General features: G+C 43.6%; 1 protein-coding gene across 1 annotated transcript in view; it reads right to left on the reverse strand.

Moving 5' to 3' along the window:
• Positions 1-1,193: 1,193 nt before the first annotated feature.
• The window catches only part of EHF (ETS homologous factor), a 58,559-nt gene continuing 36,822 nt past the window's right edge, over positions 1,194-22,930 (reverse strand). The window contains exons 5-10 of the mRNA XM_081166330.1: positions 17,431-17,499; positions 17,262-17,330; positions 9,081-9,143; positions 7,628-7,823; positions 4,913-6,340; positions 1,194-4,638 (exon numbers count right to left, since the gene is read on the reverse strand). Of these exons, the coding sequence (XP_081022456.1) occupies positions 6,241-6,340; positions 7,628-7,823; positions 9,081-9,143; positions 17,262-17,330; positions 17,431-17,499 (497 nt within the window). The 3' untranslated portion in view covers positions 1,194-4,638; positions 4,913-6,240. The remainder of the gene's footprint in view (positions 4,639-4,912; positions 6,341-7,627; positions 7,824-9,080; positions 9,144-17,261; positions 17,331-17,430; positions 17,500-22,930) is intronic.

Consider the following 22,930-nt stretch of genomic DNA (forward strand, 5'->3'; position numbering starts at 1 on the left):
CTCATGTCTTGCATAGGACTGTAGTCAAAATTGACCCAATGCAATCAGTTTGGATGGGATGGGAATTGCAAAAGGGTCCCTCCTGGTTCTTCCTTGTTTGCCCTCCCATCTCAACAATTAGCTCTGCACATGTTGCTCTGAAGAACTATGCAAGCTTTGGATGTCAGATGGATCATTAGAATGCTAGGATAGTTCACAGCAGCCCAAACAGGTTTGACCAAAATCCTCAGAAATGTTTGCCTATTTTTTTCTGAATGGCTGTTCCCTATTCAAATCAAGAAGCTGGAGGTAGTTAGAGTAATCAATTTCTCCTTAGCTCATATTTACAAATTATAGGGAAGGTTCTATGGGTATATCTATGTATCTATCTATCATCTATCTATCATCTATCTATCATCAATACATTTGTCTTGCAGAATTTGCCTTGTTGTTGAGAGGTCTATCTGGGCATGAGACAAATAAGTCCCAGATGCTTTCTAGCCTGAAGGTAATTTCAACATGGAAGCTTCATAATATTTTACATATCCATTGCAAAGCTATTAAAGTAATCTGGCAAGTATAACAGGTGAATCATCTAGTGCTGGATGGTCTGATGAGATCTTACCAGTCTCAAGAATTGCATATGTTATGCTAGAGGACTCTGATATTAAAGAGGTGTTGCTAATTAAAACAGATGAGATTTAGTTATGCTGATGAGAGAACATGATGTGAAATAGATATGATGAACTGAGAGCTGGGAGAATGTCATTGTGTCTACTGATGTCAATAGAAATGTGGTTATTAATTTTGCTGGACCAATGTTTACCAGTGAAGGCTTATGTTGTTTTCTGAACTGTGCCCAGAGAGATTGTGAACAGAAATCGGTATGAGTCATAATTTAAAAGAAACTTTTAAACTGAAACATAGGAATCATTTCTGTCAGGAATATGTGACAGATAAAATAAAAGATAATTTATTTCCTCTTCCAAAATGCTAACATTGCCCACTTATGAATAAATGCCCATCTTTATTCATTCTGTTTTGTTAGATTCCAACTGAAGCCCTCTAAACTCTCTAAAGACAGAGATGCCTCAAACTGCCATGACTCTAATTTCCTACTTCACATCTTGCCTTATCAAGACTATATTATTTCTTTCTCAAGCAACTGCCATGAGGGAAATTCAAATTATTTATTAAAAAAACACCACAGGAAGCAAAGAAAAGCATTGTTTTAATTAGCATTCATAAACAGAAATCAGTGTTAAGCATTTTATGGCACTTCTGTGACAGTATTTAATCTGACATTTGAAGCAAAAATACCCAAAGTATTGTCCTGTTGGAAAACATTTAGACAGCAAAGATGGAGCAACAAACTGAGATTATTCAGCAACATGAAAGCTGGAATGCTAAGCATATAAATGTCCCAGCATTTAACTTGACATTCAGCAGCTCCCAATAAGTATCTTTTACAAAGCTCACTGTAGCTACAATCCTATGCGCATGTACTGAGGAGCACTGAACAAGGTGAAACTTATTTGTGAATAAACAAGCACAGAATCAGACTGCACTGTACACAAAAAAATATGTGCTAAGAAAGCTTGTTTAGGTAGCAAACAACACAGACAGATCACACAACAAATTCTTTGACCAGTGATTTGCTTGCAACCGATATAAATATAGAAACACCTTTATAGAACTTTATGCATATTAAAAATATGCTAAAATAAAAAATATATACAAATCTTACCAGAGTAATATTATATATATATATATATATATATAAACCTTTTGTTTTTGTTTTGTTTTCTAAAAAAAATCATCACTCCATTGCTTGCCAACATACCGTATTAGAACAGCAATCTCAGAAATGCCTTTATGATATAAACATTCATATAAACATCCTGTTGGTTAGAGATGGTAAAAAGTTCGTTTTTGGCTGGGACCGCATGTAATTGGCAAGATCTGTGGCAGTTAATAAATCTATTGTCTCTGTTTATAGCAGAGTAAATCTTATGTTACTTCTGTTTCCAAATCTATAGAGTCCTGAAATCAAATGAAGTCCTGAACAATAGCGGGAAATATCTGATACTATTATTCAGTATCGTGGATTGATATTATAGGATTGAGAAATAATCTAATGAAGGTTGTTTATGAACTCAGAAAGAGACTATTCCCGCAGTTCCTGCTCATTATAAGAGGAAGAACTGTTCCTCATCTTCTCTACACTACAAATTTATGCTGGTTTTATGCTAGTTTCTACCAAAGACTTCTGTATAGCCGGGATAGGGAACCTATGCTTTCCAGGTGCAGTTGGACTTCACTTGCCCACGCAGCATGGCCATAATCAGGGATGATAGGAGTTGTAGTCCAACGGCATCTGGACGGCCACAGGTTATCCACCCCTGTTGCATAGTACGGGAAGGGGGTGCTGAGATAAATCACTAGACCCTCTCATAGAATTTTGGCTCCTAGGGATTGCTGGGGCGAGAGAACAACTATTTTACCGATGCAAATATGTAGTCTTATGTCCTAAAGGTTCACACCTAATTACAATATCTCTGCAAACTGATGAGCTGCTGGGAACAGTCTAGCTCCCGTAAAATTGTCATCAAAGAAGTATTTTTACATGATGGCATAATTATAAGTAGTTACCACAAGATCTATGTGACAGTGAAATAGCAGCATTAGTCAATGTGGATTACTTCCAAGAATTCCAAAGCAAGAAAGGTGTGGGACAAAATAAGAAACCAGAAAGGACTACAGCTAATTTAACCAGCTGAGGGCTTGAATTCGAGCCAACACAATAATTAAATACTAACACAACTGTCAGCCATTTTGTATGTGGCACAGAAATTCTTTTAATTACCTTCTCATATTACATATTACAGAAGAAGGCACATACAGTTTGCACGTAACGTTATCCAAGCCAAGGCTAGTTATAAATGACTGAAAGTACAGATACTTTTCTCCTCCTCAAGTCCTCCTGCTGCTATGCTATCCCAAAGCTAAGGCATGGCTTGGGTTTGGCATTATGTCTGATCCCAGGCTCATGGTTTGTCAAGCTCCAAACAAGCCACGAATATTGCCAAGGTTTGTTCTTGAACCCACATTCATGATTTGTTGGGGAAAACAAATTATGAGCTCAGATTCAGACGTAATGCGAAGCTAAACCATGGCTTAGCTCCGGGAAGCAGGGCAACGCTTTGCCATAGTTTGCTTAGCTTTGTGTGTGATCTGGGCCATCGTGTGGTGCTATTCTTTTATTCCCAAGCACTGATAAATTAGAAGTACAAAATTATCCATTCAGTGTGTTTCATTCATTAGGACTATAGATTGGCTATAAATGTGTATAACCTTTTGGCTCAGAAACACTCCATACTGGTAATTCCCAACAGTGACAAATCCAACCCATCGCCTAACATTTATGCAGGATCAGATAATTGGTTAGATGCGGGGACCCATGAAGTTAACAATGGCAATAGGAAGCAAGCTGGGGTGGTGGAATCTGATTCAGAGACAGAACAAATGTTAAGTCAAGAAAAAGACACAAGAAGAAAAGGCTTGCTTTGACGGCTGGAGTCCTATGATTTCATTTGTAAATAAGATGAACCTGCCTCCACCCACCTTATGTAAAGTAAAAAATGTCACATAACTATAACTGATGGTGACAGCTTTGGCAATAACTGAGCAGGAAAAGGTGTTGTCTCCCTGACATGCCTATGTGTGTTTTTCTGCAAAGACCAAAGAGGGAGGCACAAAAGCTTACGCCATAATCAACTCATTGACCTTTAAGGCTGTAGAAGACTTGGTTGCTTCTGCAAAAACCTGACCAAGTCCCCCAGTAGCCTTGACAGTTTTGTGCTGTGCTCTGTTGCTTTATTCTTCCATTATATACCTAGAAAACGAGCTATCACCTGCCATCTAAGAACTTTAAAAGGAAACTTTGAAATTAAGACTCCAGTTTGGATTTAAATCATGTGGGCAAATATAAATGAGCCCAAAGTGACCATTTTTAAGTTAAGCACTTGCAACAATTGCCTAATTTCCCCTGATAGGGTAAATCTGTGTCTAGACCATATCATTTCACATTGCCTGTAAGTGCTCATGTGACGGAATGGTTTTCCATAAAAAAAGAAAAACAAAGAAATCGTTACAAAAAGAAATTAGATGTAAGGTTCTACCCTAGGCTTCTCCTTGAGACGTCAGTTTTCTCCTTGAGATGTCAGATGGAAGGAGTGGCCTTTGAATGGAGGAGAATTCAACTATGGAATGTGGTGCAGTCAAGATCTCACCTGAGTGAGAACTAGGCCAACATGTATATATAGCAGCCAGAAACAGAATTTTTGAGTGCTTGATGAACAGTTTGTATTAGGCAAGGAGTAGATAATCTTGCCCCTTCCAGATTTTGCCATACCACAAGTTCCACAATCTCTGGCAATTAGCCATGCTGGCTGTGACTGCCAGAGTTCAGAAACATTTCGCAGGCCCCAAATCTCCATCAGACCATTGTTAGATTTTGATATATATATATATTTGTATATGGCTACATTTCTATCCTCCTCTTACTCTTACATCTGAGCAGGAATTAAACCCATATTAAGTTGAAATATAAGAAGGTACTAGATACAGAGTCAGACCATTTGGCTCAGTATTTCTCACCTTCTCACCCCTTGCCTTTTCCTGTAAGACCTATTACAGTTGTTAAGAGTCGTCAACAGGCTCATCTCAGCTATCTGCCAATCTCCCATTCCCACCACCCTTCTGAGTAATAACCCTCCCCACCTTCTCACTATATAGAAGGATCTGGCAACTTCTGTTTCAGTGTATCTGAAGAAGTGTGCATGCACACGAAAGCTCATACCAAGAACTAACTTAGCTGGTCTTTAAGGTGCTACTGGAAGGAATTTTTTTATTTTGTCTCAGTATTGTCTACAATGACTGGCACCACCAAGGCTTCAGGCAGGAGCCTCTCAACCCTACTGGAAGATTCTGGAAATTGAACCTAAGATTGTTTGCATGGAAAGAATGTGCTCCCCCACAGAACTACAGCCCTTCTCTGTATGAGGATTACATCTGACCAAAAAGTTGACTTTTTCACAGAGATTTTGGCACAGTGATTGCCTAAGATACTCAAACGTGTCTCAAGTTAACAGCCAACCACTTCTTCAATGTGGTGCTGTCCAGGTATTGTTGGACTCCAACTCCCATCAGCCCCTGCCAGCATAGTCAATTGGCAGGAGTGATGGGAGTTGCATTTCAACAACTTGTAGCAGGTTGGGGAAGGCCGTCACCATAAGTTTTTTGGTTGTTTTTTTAATAAGCTAGCTAAGCATTCATAAAACTGGTAATCAAATTCCACTAAAAAAATACAAAATTATTATTAATAATAATAATTGAGTTTATATACCACCCTATACCCAGAGGCCTCAGGGTGGTTCACAGAACAAAAGAATACCCTTTTACTGAGATCATGGATTCTCATGTTCCAGGACAGTTATTTGAACAAATAGTATTTCATCCAGGAACATGAATCCATCTCTTAAATTGAGGGTCAAGAACGGAGACCAAGACAGGGCAAGGGCACATTGACTACAGAAATAATATCCCACAGTCATCATATTCCACAGTTTTACTCAGCTACCTCTAAAACAGACACAAGATTTGAGTGGCCAGATCTTCTCATATGATCCTGGCACTGTGATAAAGGATATAGATCAACCTTTCATAACCTCACACCTTCCAGATGTTTTAGACTACAACTCCCCTTGTTACTGACCATTTGCCACAATATCTGGAAGGCTCCAGGCTGGGGAAGGGCAATATATAGATGCATCCTAATTTCTCTTACATGCAGAAAGCAATAGTCATTATTTTCAGGCTCTGAAGTAAAAAGTAATGCCCTGTGAGTTCATCTTAGTACATTCTTCTCTCACAGTATTGTTATAAATCACATTTCTCTTGGAATACATTTTTTAAAGTCTTCACAAGAAAGGAAAACACATCCCCAAACACAACCATACAGCATTATATCATAGGTCACAGAAAACTGTGTACATCTTTCCCCATAGAAAGACATATGTCAAATAAAATAACTTCAACATCAATAAACCATAGTGTTCCTTCTTCCCATTAGAAGTAGATTTCTGCCCGTCCTCCCTCAATTTCTTGTACATAAATAGAAGAAAATAGTCTCTGAAATATTTACATCCATGACAAGTTCCTGTTGGTGAAAATTTGTACAGTTGTTTTTAAAGTGGATCCTTAGTTCTCATTTTCTCTCCAGCCACGGGCGTTCTTTCCAAATTTATATACTAGTCTCCGACCATCTACACGTTCGAGAATTTCTCTTTTGTAATAGTATCTGTTAAAAAGGAGCAATGAAGTTGGATATATCAGAACTGTCTAATGAATGGTTGGTGAATTTCCCCCTGAACTCAAATTAAAATTGGATTTGGCAAATTAAGTTATTCCTCTTCCCCAAACAGAAAATAGGTGAGCTTATTTGAAGGCTGATTCATAGGGGATTCAGAACCCACTGCATGATGTGATCAGGAGTGCAACAGGGTCTAGAAACCCCTAAATCCATCCACAAGCTACTGTGGCAGACCCACCACCCACTTTCCGGTGAAGGTCAGAGCAGGAACAGGCAAGTGTAATCCCCCTGCCCCAACAAATATTGACTCATTAGTTTACTGAACACAGAGGCTCAAAGTAACATAGCTCAATATGAAATCAATATGAAATTAGGCATACTTTAAATCAATGAAACCAATTAACTCACAGAGATTTAAGTATTCCTAACTTGGTTGGAATTGTGACAATTCTCTGTGATGACCACTAGGCCAATAAAAGGCTACATGCAACATTTTGCAATATCATGCATCACAGTTTTTCAAATATCAGTTGGTGCGGTTACCGTATTTTTCGCCCTATAAGACGCACTTTTTCCCTTCCAAAAATGAAGGGGAAATGTGTGTGCGTCCTATGGGGCCAATGCACGCTTTCGCTGAAGCCTGGAGAGCGAGGGGGGTCGGTGCGCACCGACCCCTCTCGCTCTCCAGGCTTCAGGAAGCTATCCGCTAGCTGTGGGAGACCCAGCTCTCCCAGGGCTAGCGGAGAGCTTGCCTGCACCCAGAAGCTTGGGGCGCGCTGAGCTCCGCACGCCCCAAGCTTCAGGATTAGCGCAGTGCTCCGCTAGCCCTGGGAGAGTCGCGCGGCTCTCCCACGGCTAGCGGAGACCTTGCTGGCACCCAGAACGCCCCAATGCTGAGCTCCGCACGCCCCAAGCTTCGGGATTAGCGCAGCACACCTGGGGGGGAAATAAAAAATGTTTTCCTTTATTTCCCCCCCCCAAAAAACTAGGTGCGTCCTATGGGCCGGTGCGTCCTATGGGGCGAAAGGTACGGTACTTATATTTCATTGGAACTCCTATATCAAGGATGAGGAAGCAGTGCCCTCCAAATGTTGGCTTATAACTACCAAAATCCAGGACCATTGGTCTTGCTGGGCCAATGGGCCTTGGACAAAATATAGGAGGGCCACGTGCTCAACTCTCCTGCTCTATATCAAATACATTGATCACACCGTAGGATTCCAAACTAAGCACAGTTACTTTGTGCCCAAACTTTCTCCCTTCTTGTTAACCTACCTCATGGCACGGCTGAGTTTCTCATAGGTCATGCTGCTATTGTTTTTCTTCTTTCCCCACAGCTGAGCTACTGCCTCAGATTTTAAGAATCTGAAGATGCCTTCAGACCGGTCCTCCCATTTTATCAAGCCTGGATTCTTCTCCGGATGCAGGAGAATGTCTCGGATAAATTCCCACAAGTGAGTCCCTCGAGGAGCTAAAATCAAATGAAATACAATGAAAAGTTATCCACAGCAACAACTACTACATGGGGATAATCCTTCCCCCCTCCCCAGTTCCTAATAGGAGGTCATCCCTTATGCTGTGTATAGAAATAACCAATAGTTCTCAGAACAGGTGAAAAATTAGATGGTACCGTATATTGTCCTTAGACAAGCATATCAATCTAGGAGAGTTAGAAAATTTTCTGACCACAGGAAGCATCATTTGGTGTCAGGCAAAAGACATGCTACACTGCAGCTGTGTATAAAGAAGCCCAAAGGCTCTTCTGCCTCTGAAAGCATACTTAGAGGGAAGCAATTTGCAGTGGATAATTGACAAGAGGAAAGAGAGTGCTCAATCTTTCTCAACCAAGCCACATTTCCCTGAAACACCCCCCACTAACTGTTTAGCTGAGGACAGTTTGAAAAGCAGAAGAGAACAACATGCAGTTTATCTCCTCCATCCCCACCAATGGCAAATGTTTAATCAATGAAAGATTCAATCCATGCCTACCACTACAAAGTTTACATTTCTATGAAAGAATGACATCTTGGCTAACAAGCCATCTCCTACAAATTTATTTGTAGTATTGAGGTTCTCACTAAGGACAAATACCTAACTCATTTTTGTTTTTGTCTCTAATTTCAGATCGTAGAGTCTTTTCTGCAAATCAGTTACGTTCAGTGTTATTTCCTGTACTCTTGTCTGCTTTGAATGAAGGGAAAATATGCAACTGAGCCCAGTTCAAATGGGACATTCTGAGAAGAACTCCCAAATTAGTACCAGACTCTGAATGGTCATCCTCATGGGAATAGGAACAGATAAAAAGAGCAGTTGTGTGCTTTTTTGAGCATTGTAGTTGTCTAACCACCTAACTCATCTCCAGATACAGTGGGAGAAGGTTAAAGTTGCATAGCTGGCAAACTACAACATTCAAACAAATGTCTTAAAGTACATTCCTTACTTTGACTGGACAGTGAAGGTGAAGGGGATGTTCACAGCCAAGGCTAAATAAATGTTGCCATTTATCCCTGGGAGATAATGCTTAAAAGAGTATAATAGAGTAGGACCTTCAGGTTTTTTCTCAGACATTTAAATTCTAATGAAGTTTACAGTGGGCATTTTGTGTGCAATTTCTTTTCTGTTGGCTCTGGTTCTCTTCACTATCTGGTTCTCTTCACTATCTGTTATGTCAGTAAATATTTGCTCAGCCCCACCTTACCGGGCAATAGTTCTGTAGTAGCTAACTTACTGTGTTTCTTGCTGTGAGATTTTGGAAGGTGGTCTTGTGTTTTTTTCAGCCCTGAAGCATCTTCTGTAACAGAAAAGGGGGGTAGGTCAGTTCTTCCACCTGTTCTGAGACACACACTTATGACCCTGTTTCTAGAAACAATCACATGATAAGCCTTATCTACACAAAAATGTATTGTTTATATTCTGTTCTCAAAGTAGCTTGCAAGATGAAGAAACATAGCATAAAAGTACATTTTCATTCAGTGCCAAACCTTCAAATCTGTTTGAAAATAAAGCAGCAGAAACCTAATAAAATTATCACTTTCCAAAATCACAAAAGGCTCAAAGAACAAAAATGTTTTCCCAGAGTCCTTAAATGCATCCATTAAATAGGTCCAATGAATTTCACCGAGCGGAATTTTCACAATCCAAGCCATCATCTGTCTTTATTATTGTTTATTTACATTGCCTTGTGTTGTCTATTGCATTGTCCTGCCTTGATTGACTTTTCCTTTTTGTTTGTTATGCAATTATTTAAGTTCATAATATTATTTATTTAATATTCCTCTCCCTATCAATAAACACAAGTGTATCAATAAACTATTACATTTCTTTCAGTTACAATCCTCAGTCTGTGGCCCTTGTCACTGGTTATTTTTTAAACACTGGGAGGAGGGGGGGCAAATTAAAATGCATATTAGTGCCGCAACAAGGGGAAAAATTATCCAGATGATCCAAGTCAGGGATGAAGAAGCTGCGGCCTTCCAGAAGATATTACTGGACTACAGCTCTCATCCTCCTTGGCCACGGGCTCAGCTAACAGTGGCTGGCGAGAGCTGGAATTCAATAATATGTAAAGTACCACTGTTCCCCATCTAACATATAATTCTCTAACTAATATATGGAGAGAGAAACTCCCAGATTAACCCAGGCTCAGACCATTTTGGGCTTTAAAGGTCAAAACCAACAACTTGGATTGAGCCCAGGAACAAACTGGCAGCTAGTAAAGGTCACACAAGATCTATGTGAGCTTGCTATTTGGTTCCAGCTAAAAGCAGAACTGCTGCATTTTGAGGTTTCCAAACTGCATTTTATAACAGTTCAATGGATAGTGTATTGTAGCAGTCAAGTGAAGAAGTAGCTGGAGCATTCAAAACAGGAGCCAGGTGCTTTGCTTGAACACCAGAAAGGAGCATAAAATAACTAGTAATTCATTAAAGAGGCACAATCTTCCTGTCCCTCTTCCCAGTCCCTTTCTTTGAACCCTTTGCCTTTTGAAAGCTGAATTGGCAGAGGTGGAAGGGTGCAGAAATGATAATGATTAGCACCAAGACAGCGAGGGGAAAACATATAGACAATGTTAGGCTTCCTTTGTTGGATATTCACCTCCCCAGGTGTTCAGCCTGGATACAAAGGGCTAAAGTGGGTAGGGGGACAAGTAGACTCATACTCTAGAACAGCAGCAAATTTCAGAGGGTCCTCACCATGGATGCCCCCTCCCCTGCTTGGCAACACACACACTATGCAACTTGACTTTTTTCTGCAGCAGCCATCCAGACAGCATTTTAGCATAATGGTGCAGGTTAATTTGATTTCTTACCTACCCTTCACCACAAGGCCCCAGAGCAGGTTACATACATTTTATAAATACAATATTAAAATCAGTTTAAAACTAATACAATCAAAAGAATAGGGTAGGTTCATTTGGCTCCTATCCATAGTAGCAGCCCACCATTTTAATTGACCCAAAACACATTGGCCCTGAATCTAAAGGTTGGGTCATTGCATCTGAGGTAAATTAAAATGGCAGGCATCTACCACATATAAGAACCAAGGTTGGCTCCTGTTCAAAGCAATAGAGCTACCTGCCCAAGGCAAAAACAGATACCCCAGGGGCAAGCAATGAGGGCAATAAGATGGCACAGCCAGGTCAGGCCACTGAAGGGCCCTTTTGATCACTGGGGCCCTTGGCTAATGCTTGACTGACTGCTGGTGCCAGGCATGCTCATGCAAAGTCTTCCACTCCCAGGCCTAGCGTTCTTGGTTCCTGACCCCAAGGAATCCTGTAAACCTCTCCAGACCTTCATACTAAACAAACAAACCTCACATATATATATATATATATATATGTATATGCATATGTATATGCCTTTCTAAGTTTATGGTTATCACCACATTAGTGAACTCCAGAAGTGGAGGACACACTGGGTGAAGCAATACTTCTGTTTCTCACACTTGAACCCACTGCCAGTCAACTTGATTGAGGAATAACTCCAAGTTCTAATATTGCGAGCGAGGGAGGAAAACGTATCTCAGACCAAACTGAAATTAAATGACACACTAATGCTAGGCCTGCCACACCCTTTGTTGTATCCTCTCTAAGCCCATTATTTCCAGAAATTATATTAAAGACTTCCTCCTTCGTTATTTTCTGGTAACTGATCTAATGCAAAGTGTGGGTAGTGGTGAAATAGTAGGGGTGGATGGAAAATATTGTATTAGTTTTCCTGATTATAAGGTCAGCTCTTCTGTCCTGTTTTTTTAATGTGCCTTTCGCACTGTGGTACCTGTTGCATTATGGAACTGTGGCTTCTTGACTGACATACTGGCATGCTAAACTAAATTTCATTCATACTAGTGGACATTGGACAGCACTGCTACTCTCTCATCTTTTCCAAACATGTGAGTTTCTGTTTCCCCATCATTCCCCCATAAAGACAGCAGGAACTGTATGCAAGTACAGCACCCCAAATTTCAGCATTTTACCCCTGTAGTTTTCTGGGTCAATGGAGCTGCAAATAGATTTTTTCCTCAGAAGGAATTAACACAAAAATGAGTGCTAATCTCCCACTACATTCCACTAGATTTTATGAAAGTGGCTTTTACTTCATTTGTTAGCTCAAATATAACGCAGAAATTCAGAGTTAGGAAAACCCTGGGGAAATAGAAGAAAGTGCTGTGTGAATCCAGCCTAGATTAGATTAGATTTAATATACCGGGTAATTAAAATAACACTCAAAGCAACTCACACAACAAAACAACAAATATACAATGTAAAATATGGAAATTATGTATTCAATATAGTAACAAGAACAATAGTATGTTCTAGCTGCTGTCTCTCTTGCTGTCCCCAACAGAGCAAAGTCTCCAAGACTCTGACACTCCAAAATACCACCCCAATGTACTGTCCTCCTTCTGCAATCTACCCAAAGGCAGTCAACTCCAGACACCAACCTTTCACATATATGGTCTCCCTTAGGCTGTTCCAGACACTGCCTGGCTCAATACCCTCTATCTCAAACTCCGCCATTTCACACTTGCCTCCCAGCTACTCAGCCTCAGCTGTGAGCCACAGGACAAGGCACCTTTCCCCTTTAGCTCACCAGTGCTTTTTTTCTGGGGGTACTGAAGGGTACACAGTACTGGCACTTTCCCCCCGCCTAGAAGAAAAGCACTGAGCTCAACCAACCTGAGCACATAATGGTGTGTTTCTGAGTATGGATTGGGGGAGAAATTGGGTTTAGTTCACAGTTACAGGCAGACCTACCTCATTTGCAATTTCTGAAACAATACATGGACTGAAACACAACCACCCTTTGAAATTTGCATTGTCTCCGAATTTTGCAATGCAGTTTCCCAGCCAACTAATGTGTACAAAAATGAATACACTAGGGCAAAGCATGCATGGAAGTGCCTAGACTAGTGAAAAGAACATACAAAGAGAGGCAATCACTTTGCAAAACTGTATATTAGTCAAAACCTCATACAAAAATGTTTTGAATAAGAGAAATTCACAGTAAAAAAAAAATCAGTTAAAAGAATTTGATGTGGAATGTGGAGAACCGACTAGAAAATGGAGAAAGCAAAATTGACAAATTCAGCCATCCCTATTTTTCAGGAAGTGGGACAATCAACAGGTCTCAGGGGAATAAGAGACAATGTTGTTAGGAATTGTTGTCAGTCGGACATGGACAAGTCCGCCTTCCCCTTACTGATGCAACAGTATGCTGGAGGGAGGAGGGAGGGAAATTGGATTTCTGAGCACTAGAAGTTCCAGAGTAATGAAAGGTAGAAATTCTCTCTGTTCATCACTTAGCACACTTAGTATGCTGAACACTCACTACTTTAAAAACAAGCCAAAGAAGCTGAAGGCTTGCTTGCCTAATCTACTAGTGGCAATCTGTTTCCATTTATCAGTGGCACATCACCGAGTGCCAGGAACCTATGTTGTGTCTGCCTTGCAGGAGATCAGTGCCAGAGAAGCTTAAAGCCCACACGTGTTCTTCCACCTACACACATGTATAAACAGTCACCAATGGAAATTAGCTATTTGCATGTGCAGATGACTTACAGTAGCTGCCAGGCTTTCTGCACAAACTTGTCCGAACGTTTTTTTGTTGCAACACTGATAAGCACTCCAGGAAAATGGCCTTCCATTAGGTTCTGCTGGAAATCTGTAGCCACAGCTGAAAACCAGCTAATTACATTTGTGCTTCCTTCTGCATTGTCAAGTTCAGAGAACACCATCCTCTTGTACGATTTGCTGAGCTTGTGGGAAAGTCCCAAAATCTAATTAAGGCTTGACAGTCCTGCCTTTATGGAAGCACACCAGTCTTAAAACCGAAATCCATTGGGAATTTTGCCCTGAGAATGAGACTCCGAGGAATTTAAATTTACTCTCCTAGGGAAAAGAAATCCTCACTACTCTTGAATTATCTAGTTATTTTATTCTATTGAAATTAGGGCACAATCCTATACTGGAGTTCTGCTCGCTAAAGAGGCTTTTGGATCCGGTAGAAGCCCTGCTGTGCCAGCAGAATGGCAGCTATGTTACCATCATGACAGATACACCAGAGCAGTGGTTTTCAACCAGTTTGCCATGGCACCCTGGGGTGCCTTGAATGATGGTCAGGGTGCCATGGGCCATGCTGGCCTCTGTCCCTCTTTCCTTCCTTCCTTCCTTCCCTCCCTCCTCTGATGGTCTCTCACATCTCTGCCTCCCAAAGACTTTCATGGCTGCTTCTTACAGCAGCCCTGCCTACAAGCTCCCCAGGTGAATGGTGCCTCTGGGGCTAGCCAGGGGGTGTTTCCCAGGCCCCTGTGGGGCAGTGTGAGGAGGCACCTCTCTTTGGGGCAGGGTGGGCAGCTCAGAGACCAGTAGCTGCCTGGAGGACTCCTAAGGAGTGGGGAGAGGAGGATGAGGGAACACTCCACATGGGAGGGTGTTCAAAAAGTGGTGAGGGGCTGTTGGCTCTGTAGGCAAGGGGTGATATAACAGCGCTCCTGAGCCCCAAGAATGTAGTTGGTCAAGGGAGCTGTAGACCCAAAAAGGTTGAAAACCTCTGCACCAGTGGAATGCCTGTGATTCCTTCCTGCAGAATATCCTGGCTGGCAGAGCTGCTCTGTGGTTGAAGAGATGCCTGTAATGCAGCTAAAACAAGGGTAGAGTCGCATGAAGTTTGTGCACAGCACAAGGGAGAAAGCACCCTTGCTCCAGGTCCTATACCTCTTCAATTGATGCCCATAGATCTGTTGGCAGCACAAATTACTATCTCCAGACCTGGGGCAGGAAATTACCCCCCCCCCATTGACTTCAGTCAAAAAGGGCAGGGATTCAAAAATAGCTATGCCCACATCAATGGCCTGAACAGAGGACTCAATACCTAATTATAGCACACTGCCATGGAGAGATCATAACTCATACAGTGTGTGGCATGGGGTTGTATTTACCTACCAGAAGGAGTGGTAGGCAAAAGGGGTTGCTTGGAACATGGAGGAACCAGGCTATTTGCTCCTCAATTTGTTGGCTCAATGTGCCTCAATGTGGGAGAGCCTCTCCTTTTCCTTTTACGAGAGTGCACTCTGGGTTTGAGCCAAAGAACTCAAGAATGGAAAACAGTAGGTGTTCTTCCCACCTAAGAGTCTTCTTGCAACCTCTGTGCTCCTGGCGCTGAGGACTGACTGTTGAAATCAGGTGCAGGGAAGACAAATGCTCTGTGATTTGTCTTATTGCTGCCTATCGCTGCTTAGTGGTGTCTGCAGTGTGGGTTGAAGTATCAGAAGTTCCCTCCATCCTTCACTCCTAACGCAACTGCTTTGTTTTCCCAGGCATGCAAACAGTTATTGGGGCATATTTCCCCATCCTCCGATGGGCCTCAAACTCTCCTCACCTGCTTCCCAACCTATAGAGCGAGACACTGGAAGCTACTGAAGTCAGCGTATGTTTGTGACTCTCCTTATTGCATTTCCTGGTCCTTCCCCTTGGCCAATTGGCAAAAGGCTCTTTTCCTCTCTGGGTGGGTCTGAAACTCTTGTCCCAGGGAGGGTGTGTGAGTTTCCCAGGACACAATTGGGCACTTTGCTGCATATCACATCTTCCATCTCTTGAGCATGTGTTATGCTCCTAAAAGAGTGGCTGGATAAAGATATTATAATCCCTGCCTGAGGACTGGTTGTACATCTGGGCCTTGTGGACTGGTGTTGTTGTGGCTTCATCTTGCTTGGTGTGGGTGAGGGTGCGGATTGTGTGCTGGGGTGTGTCTCCATCACTGAGAGGTCATTGGCTGCCTCTTGTGTATGACCAGCTCGTGGGCAGGATTGCTAGCATATACCCTGATTACTTGGCACTGACCCTATTTCTAGGCATATTGTGGGTGTCCCTCTCTTTTATTTATCTTATTTTTATATTTTCTGCTTCAGATGTGCCTTCAGATGTCTTCTGAAAGTCAGATAGTTGTTTATTTCCTTGACATCTGAAGGGAGGGTGTTCCACAGGGAGGGCACTACTACCAAGAAGGCCTCTGCCTGCTTCTCTGTAACCTCGCTTCTTGCACTGAGGGAACCAGAAGAAGACCCTCAGAGGAGGACCTCAGTGTCCAGGCTGAACGATGGGGGAGGCTTCTTCGGGTATACTGGGCCAAGGCTATTTAAGGCTTTAAAGGTCAGCACCAACACTTTGAATTGTGCTCACAGTAATTGCATATGATTCAGGAAAAAAGCCACATCGGTGTTTTTTTCAGAATATGCAACTTTGGTTTTTACAGCTGTGCCCTTGGCATGCCATCCTACCTCTCTAGGCCCAACAAGGAAGTGGATAAACACACCACAACAGGGAATCTCATCACTGTCAGGAAAGATTTGAAGAGCTAGCAGCCATTTTTAATGAGAATGGGTGGACAGCAAAAGGGAAAGAGTGATCAATTGCTGAGCTCACTTGTTTGAAGTGTGTGCACCGAGATAAATCAGGTTGCACAGCTGTTGTAGACCAAAATGACATTAAACACTCAAATGCATTTTTTCTGCCATTGTTAATAGCCTATTTGAAAATAGGACGGCCATCTTTTTCTGCTGGCAGAGCTCCTGTGCCTTAACAGCTGCAAGAAAGGAAGCCATTAAGCACTGCAAATTCCACAGCATGGGCACACTGTGCCATAGTGGTTAAGTGCTGGGCTTTGACAAGGGCAAGACAAGTTCAAATCCTAAGTCATCCACTAGTTAACCTTGGCCAGTCACCATAACATACCTCACAAGGTTGGCTGAGAATAACATGGAAAAGGGTAAAACCATGTATGCCACCTTGAACTCCTTGCAGGAAGAAGGAGGGGGATGGAACAGTAAATAAATAAATCACTTGTGATGAATGTGCAGGTGTGATTCAGCTCATAGTCTTCTATTTCTGACCAACTCAAAGTGTAATGTAGTAAGGAAGAATCAAGGCAGAGACAGCCACTCTCATTCTAATTCTCAGATCACAGACCAGTCCGTGTTTTTCTGAAGTCTATATACATACTGAACCATGCGCAAAACTGGCAACGAACCATGCACATGCAAAACAATGTTTATATTCATTCCAGTTTTGGAGAAATCAGATATCATGAGGTGGCCGTCTGACTCTGCCCAGGTTTTGAAGCATCTGAACTACAGTGGTACCTCAGGTTAAGTACTTAATTCATTCCGGAGGTCCATTCTTAACCTGAAACTGTTCTTAACCTGAAGCACCACTTTAGCTAATGGGGCCTCCTGCTGCTGCCGTACCGCCGGAGCACGATTTCTGTTCTCATCCTGAAGCAAAGTTCTTAACCCATGGTACTATTTCTGGGTTAGCAGAGTATGTAACCATATGTAACCTGAAGCATATGTAACCTGAAGCGTATGTAACCTGAGGTACCACTGTAAATCATAAGATGTTAAATATGCTTACCAGTAGGCTGGTGACTAGTAGCGTTGATTGCAATCTGTGCTCGACAATACGCTTTGCTGTCGACTAATTCTAAGGATTCAAAAAGAAAGAGTAACAATGATGTAATGTCTTGTTAAAAGAGGATCCCAGAACCATTTGAAAATGCTTTATATGTTGTTGGGTTAGTTACCTACTGTGCCACCATATCCACTATCATAGAAATAGTTCTCTTCTTTCCATGATGCCATTAAAGATGGATCTTAAACAAGCAAACAAAAAGAAACAAGAGTCAATGTTGGTAAGGCAACTTTTTAAATGCTCCATATTCAGAATACACAGCACAAATCCATACAAACTTAAGCATTTGAATGTCTCACTTGTTTTTTAAAAAAGTAGTGGGGCAAACTGAGTGGTCTAGATGTTTAGAGTGAGGTATTCTGCCCTCCATGTGTCTTGATCTTTCTTGTTGGGTACCCTTTGCAGATAAGGAACTTTAGCTCTCCTTGGCCAATCATCATAACTCCTACACCCAGGTCCAGGTCGCTGTTCCTTTAGCCAGATCTGGCCCCATGAGGATGCTCCCCCCCCCCAGTGTGACAACAACTGCTTTGGCAAGAGGATAGGTATGGCCCTGCTCAAACCTTTCTCACTTAAATTCATTCCCCGTGCATTTTATATGGCCCAATGGTTTCATAGAGATTTGACGATGAAAGAAAGATTGTAACTGAAGAATTCTGCACATGTTCTACATTTGAAACTGAGCCTGAAGTTGCCCTGAACTTCTAAAGTCTTGACCTGGCACCCTTACAATGAACTGCAAGAAGCAAAATGTATTGTTGCAACAGAGAAAAACACAAAGGTTTCGAAAACCTTCCAAAATTTCCTTTTGAGCCATAGCACACAGATAACAAGCATGATACTAGCATGGTATTGTTACAAAAGTATCATCAATCTGTACAAACACATGTTACTTATTTGGAGCTGTTAAGTTTGTTTTTGTTTGTATTTCAAAATACAAGGTGATTTTGGGGATCGGTTTGTCTTTTAAAGCCATGAATGTGATTACAGCTGAAAATGAATCACTTACTAAGTCATTGTTCTTGGCTAGGTTAAGAATTATGACACAGGAATTTAGCCGATCTTCTGCTTACCAGCTACATGTTTGGGCATCCCAAACCTATGTCCTTCAAATAGCACACACCCTCTTGTTGTTTAGACACCTGATCTACCCATTGTTTGCTCTAAAAACAAGCCTCGCCCAAGAGGGGCTTGGAAGAATTTTTATTTTTGCAGTTCTGCACGGTATCAGAATATCTCCAGTAGCATTCTGCTTCGGTTTGTTTCCTTTACGGAAAGTTAAAAAGAGTCATCATCAGTGGAGGTTTGTTCATTAGAGCGATGGAGCTAGTCCAAGGGATGGCACTGCCTGTCAGGGGACAAGACTAGGAAGGATGGGGACAAGACTTCAATGACTTGGCTCTGCCAGTCATTCGTTTTGTCTCCACCAACTATTGGTCTGCTTGCATTCCACTCAACCAGTCCCCTTTAATCAATGGATAGAAAATATGGCAACTCTTGCAACATGCGAGCAGATTGCTCATAGCCATAGATTGTGTATGAACAAATAAAATGACATTGGGAATGGAATGTATTAATATAGTCAGTTATAAATAAATGTATATGTATTAGAATGATAATTTCATCTCACATGCCTTTGTGCTTGACAATTATGTACAGAATTACAGGGGGCTTTGTACTTTGTGTGCACTTTTTGTTTCCTTTTTATTTCTTCACTTTAGTTTAATTTAAATTGGGTTTTTTTGGGGGGAGGGACCCAGTCCCAATTGGCATCAGCCACCATTGGTAATCACATACAGCTGAACTCAAGGAATGCCAAATATGGCAAGCAGTCTAACTGAAGTCAATGACAAATCTGTCGGTAAGGGGAAAGCCACAACGTGCACCGAAGGACAGAGCTGTGTCAGCCATTCAACATCTCCAGCATTCCCTAACCTAGCCCATTGCCCTCAGGTCTGGTGGAGGGTGGTATCCCCACTCACCTTGGATTTTGACTTGGGTGAACTTGCCCTGTCTAGATTGCCAATACTAGTATCAAATTCCTTCAGTTCTAAAGGTGAAGCTCAAAATGTTCCCTTACACTTCCAGCACTGCCATGGCATCTCAACTAAAGAAAGGGATATCTGAAAAAAAGCTAAGCTTGATAAGAACATATACTATGTCAGTAGCATTGTACCATAGCCTGACTGTACTGGCTGCCAATCAGTTTCAAGGCCCAATTCAAAGTGCTGGGTTTGACCTATAAAACCTTCAACGGCTCAAGACCGCAATACCTCAAGAAATGCTTCTCCCCATATGAACCAACACGGACTCATAATTTGAGGCCCTTCTTTATGTGGTCCCTCCACAAGAGGTCCCACTGACTTCAACAAGAAATACAAGAACATGCTTGACTCTCATCTATTGCGATCAATGAAACTTTTAAAATGCTTAATGTTGACTCACATCATTTCCCCTATATTTAGTGCATATTATTATTATTATTATTATTATTATTATTATTATTATTATTATTATTTTGGTAACATCGAAATGTGCTTCCCTGTCCTTTTCCAGATAAATGTGCCTGTCTTTATTTCGGCTGGGTGAGGACTGCAGGGCCTGCTCCCTTCCAGGGCCTTCTCCAACTGGCCCAGGGGGCGTGGCCCAGGCCCTTTCTCCCGGCTATAAAGGGACTCCTGCTGCAGGGAAGCCTCGGACCATCGGCTGGGTGAGGACTGCAGGGCCTGCTCCCTTCCAGGGCCTTCTCCAACTGGCCCAGGGGGCGTGGCCCAGGCCCTTTCTCCCGGCTATAAAGGGACTCCTGCTGCAGGGAAGCCTCGGACCATCGGCTGGGTGAGGACTGCAGGGCCTGCTCCCTTCCAGGGCCTTCTCCAACTGGCCCAGGGGGCGTGGCCCAGGCCCTTTCTCCCGGCTATAAAGGGACTCCTGCTGCAGGGAAGCCTCGGACCATCGGCTGGGTGAGGACTGCAGGGCCTGCTCCCTTCCAGGGCCTTCTCCAACTGGCCCAGGGGGCGTGGCCCAGGCCCTTTCTCCCGGCTATAAAGGGACTCCTGCTGCAGGGAAGCCTCGGACCATCGGCTGGGTGAGGACTGCAGGGCCTGCTCCCTTCCAGGGCCTTCTCCAACTGGCCCAGGGGGCGTGGCCCAGGCCCTTTCTCCCGGCTATAAAGGGACTCCTGCTGCAGGGAAGCCTCGGACCATCGGCTGGGTGAGGACTGCAGGGCCTGCTCCCTTCCAGGGCCTTCTCCAACTGGCCCAGGGGGCGTGGCCCAGGCCCTTTCTCCCGGCTATAAAGGGACTCCTGCTGCAGGGAAGCCTCGGACCATCGGCTGGGTGAGGACTGCAGGGCCTGCTCCCTTCCAGGGCCTTTTCCAACTGGCCCAGGGGGCGTGGCCCAGGCCCTTTCTCCCGGCTATAAAGGGACTCCTGCTGCAGGGAAGCCTCGGACCATCGGCTGGGTGAGGACTGCAGGGCCTGCTCCCTTCCAGGGCCTTCTCCAACTGGCCCAGGGGGCGTGGCCCAGGCCCTTATTTGGAACAAACTTTTGGGGAAGCTGGGAAGTGTTCTGCAATTGCTTCCCTGTTCCAATGTGTTTTAAAATGTCCTCAAGCAGTCGGTGGCAATTTAAATTTGTATTTCTTTTTTTCCTTTTTTCTCTTGCTGGGGGTGGGTGGGTGTAATGGATATTTGGTTGGGGATTAATTTTAGTGTAATTGTTCTGTTTTTGTTTTCTGTTGTTTTATTGGTTCTGTATAGTTTGTGTTTTGTTTTTAAGGGGTGGGATCAGGGCTGCCTGGGAGTGAGGCCCCAGCCAACACGATGGCTGGGACAAGTTCCACAGGGGGGGAAGCACTGGGACATCCGATCTCGGTGATCATGGGCAGGAGGCGGAGTTACGCTAAGACCAGACCATGTCATTACCGAGGAGGCAGGTTTAGTCGTTGTTTGAAGACTATCCCTGCCTCCGGGTCTGGCCTTGACCAGATGGATACTGGAATCAACAGGGGAAACCCACATAACCTGAAGGTGTTGCTGTGTAATGCCAGGTCAATAGTGAATAAAACCACTGCCATCCACGACCTGATTGTGGATGGAGGATTTGACCTGGCTTGTGTGACAGAGACCTGGTTGAATGAGACAGATGGGCCCGTCCTTGCTGCCGCTTGCCCACCAGGTTTCTCTTACGCACAGCAACCCAGGTCATGTGGGCGGGGAGGGGGGGTTGCAGTGATTTTTAGGAAGTCATTAGTCTGCACCAGGCGTCCTACTGGGAAGACCCAGTTTTCTGAGTGCATGTTCTGGAAGTTGGGCAATAGGGGCAGTACAGGATTCCTTTTGGTGTACCGACCTCCCCGCTGCACCAAGGATTCCCTGTCCGAGCTGCTTCAGGTCGTGGCGGATGTTCTCCTGGAGACACCTAGTTTGGTTGTCCTAGGGGATTTTAACATCCACGCCGACACGACCTTACAAGGGGCCGCTCGGGACTTCGTGGAAAGCATGGCCTCCATGGGGCTGTCCCTGAATAAGTTGGGCCCAACTCATAGTCATGGACATGCCTTAGACCTGGTATTCACCTCTAGCGACGTGGGTGATCTGACACTAAGTAAAAATGAAACCAAAGAAGTGCCATGGTCAGATCACTTCCTGGTGCAACTGGACTTCTCCGCGACCCTTCCCCTCTGCAGGGAGGTGGGACCAATTCGGATGGTCCGCCCCCGCCACTTAATGGATCCAAATGGTTTCCAGAGAGTGGTAGGGGATGCTTTATCCCGTGTTGATGGCCTTTCAGCTGACTCCCTGGTGGCCCGCTGGAATGCGGAGTTAACCAGGGCTATCGACTGTCTGGCTCCGAAGCGCCCTCTCCGATTGCATGGAGCCCGGACAGCCCCGTGGTTTTCTTCGGAGCTGAGGGCGATGAAACAATCGCTGAGACGGCTAGAGCGTCGGTGGCAGAAAACTCACTCCGAATCTGACCGGACACAGGTTAGAGCTCAACGTCGAGCCTACCAAGTGGCGATAGCGACGGCAAAGAAGACTTTCTTCGCCGCCTCTATTGCATCTGCAGAAAATAGTAGCAGGAGACTCTTTCAGGTGGTCCGCAATTTAACGGAACCACCTTTACCATCGGGGCCTTGTAAAGACCCCAAGATCTCCTGCAACGATTTTGCAAAGTTTTTTGCAGATAAAATCACTCATATTCGGAAGGAGCTAGACACCACCGTGGGAGCAGGGCTGGGGCGGGAGAGTGCTAGAGCCCTGTCTGGTCAAGTTGCATGGAATCAATTTCAATCCGTTACCCCCGAGGATGTGGACAGGCTGCTTGGACGAGTGAAACCAACCACCTGTCTCCTTGATCCTTGCCCATCCTGGCTTATAAAAGCTAGCCGGGAAGGGCTGGGCGATGGGCTCTGCGGGGTGGTGAATGCTTCCCTCTGTGAGGGAACATTCCCAGATCCGCTGAAAGAGGCGGTCATTAAACCGCTTCTTAAAAAACCATCTTTAGACCCGGCCAGTATGGCCAACTATCGCCCAGTTTCAAATCTTCCATTCTTGGGCAAGGTGATTGAGCGTGTGGTTGCTGAACAACTCCAGGCACGCCTGGAGGATGCG

Source organism: Podarcis bocagei, assembly GCF_964188305.1.
Source record: "Podarcis bocagei genome assembly, chromosome: 1".
In the NCBI taxonomy this organism is placed as follows: domain Eukaryota; kingdom Metazoa; phylum Chordata; class Lepidosauria; order Squamata; family Lacertidae; genus Podarcis; species Podarcis bocagei.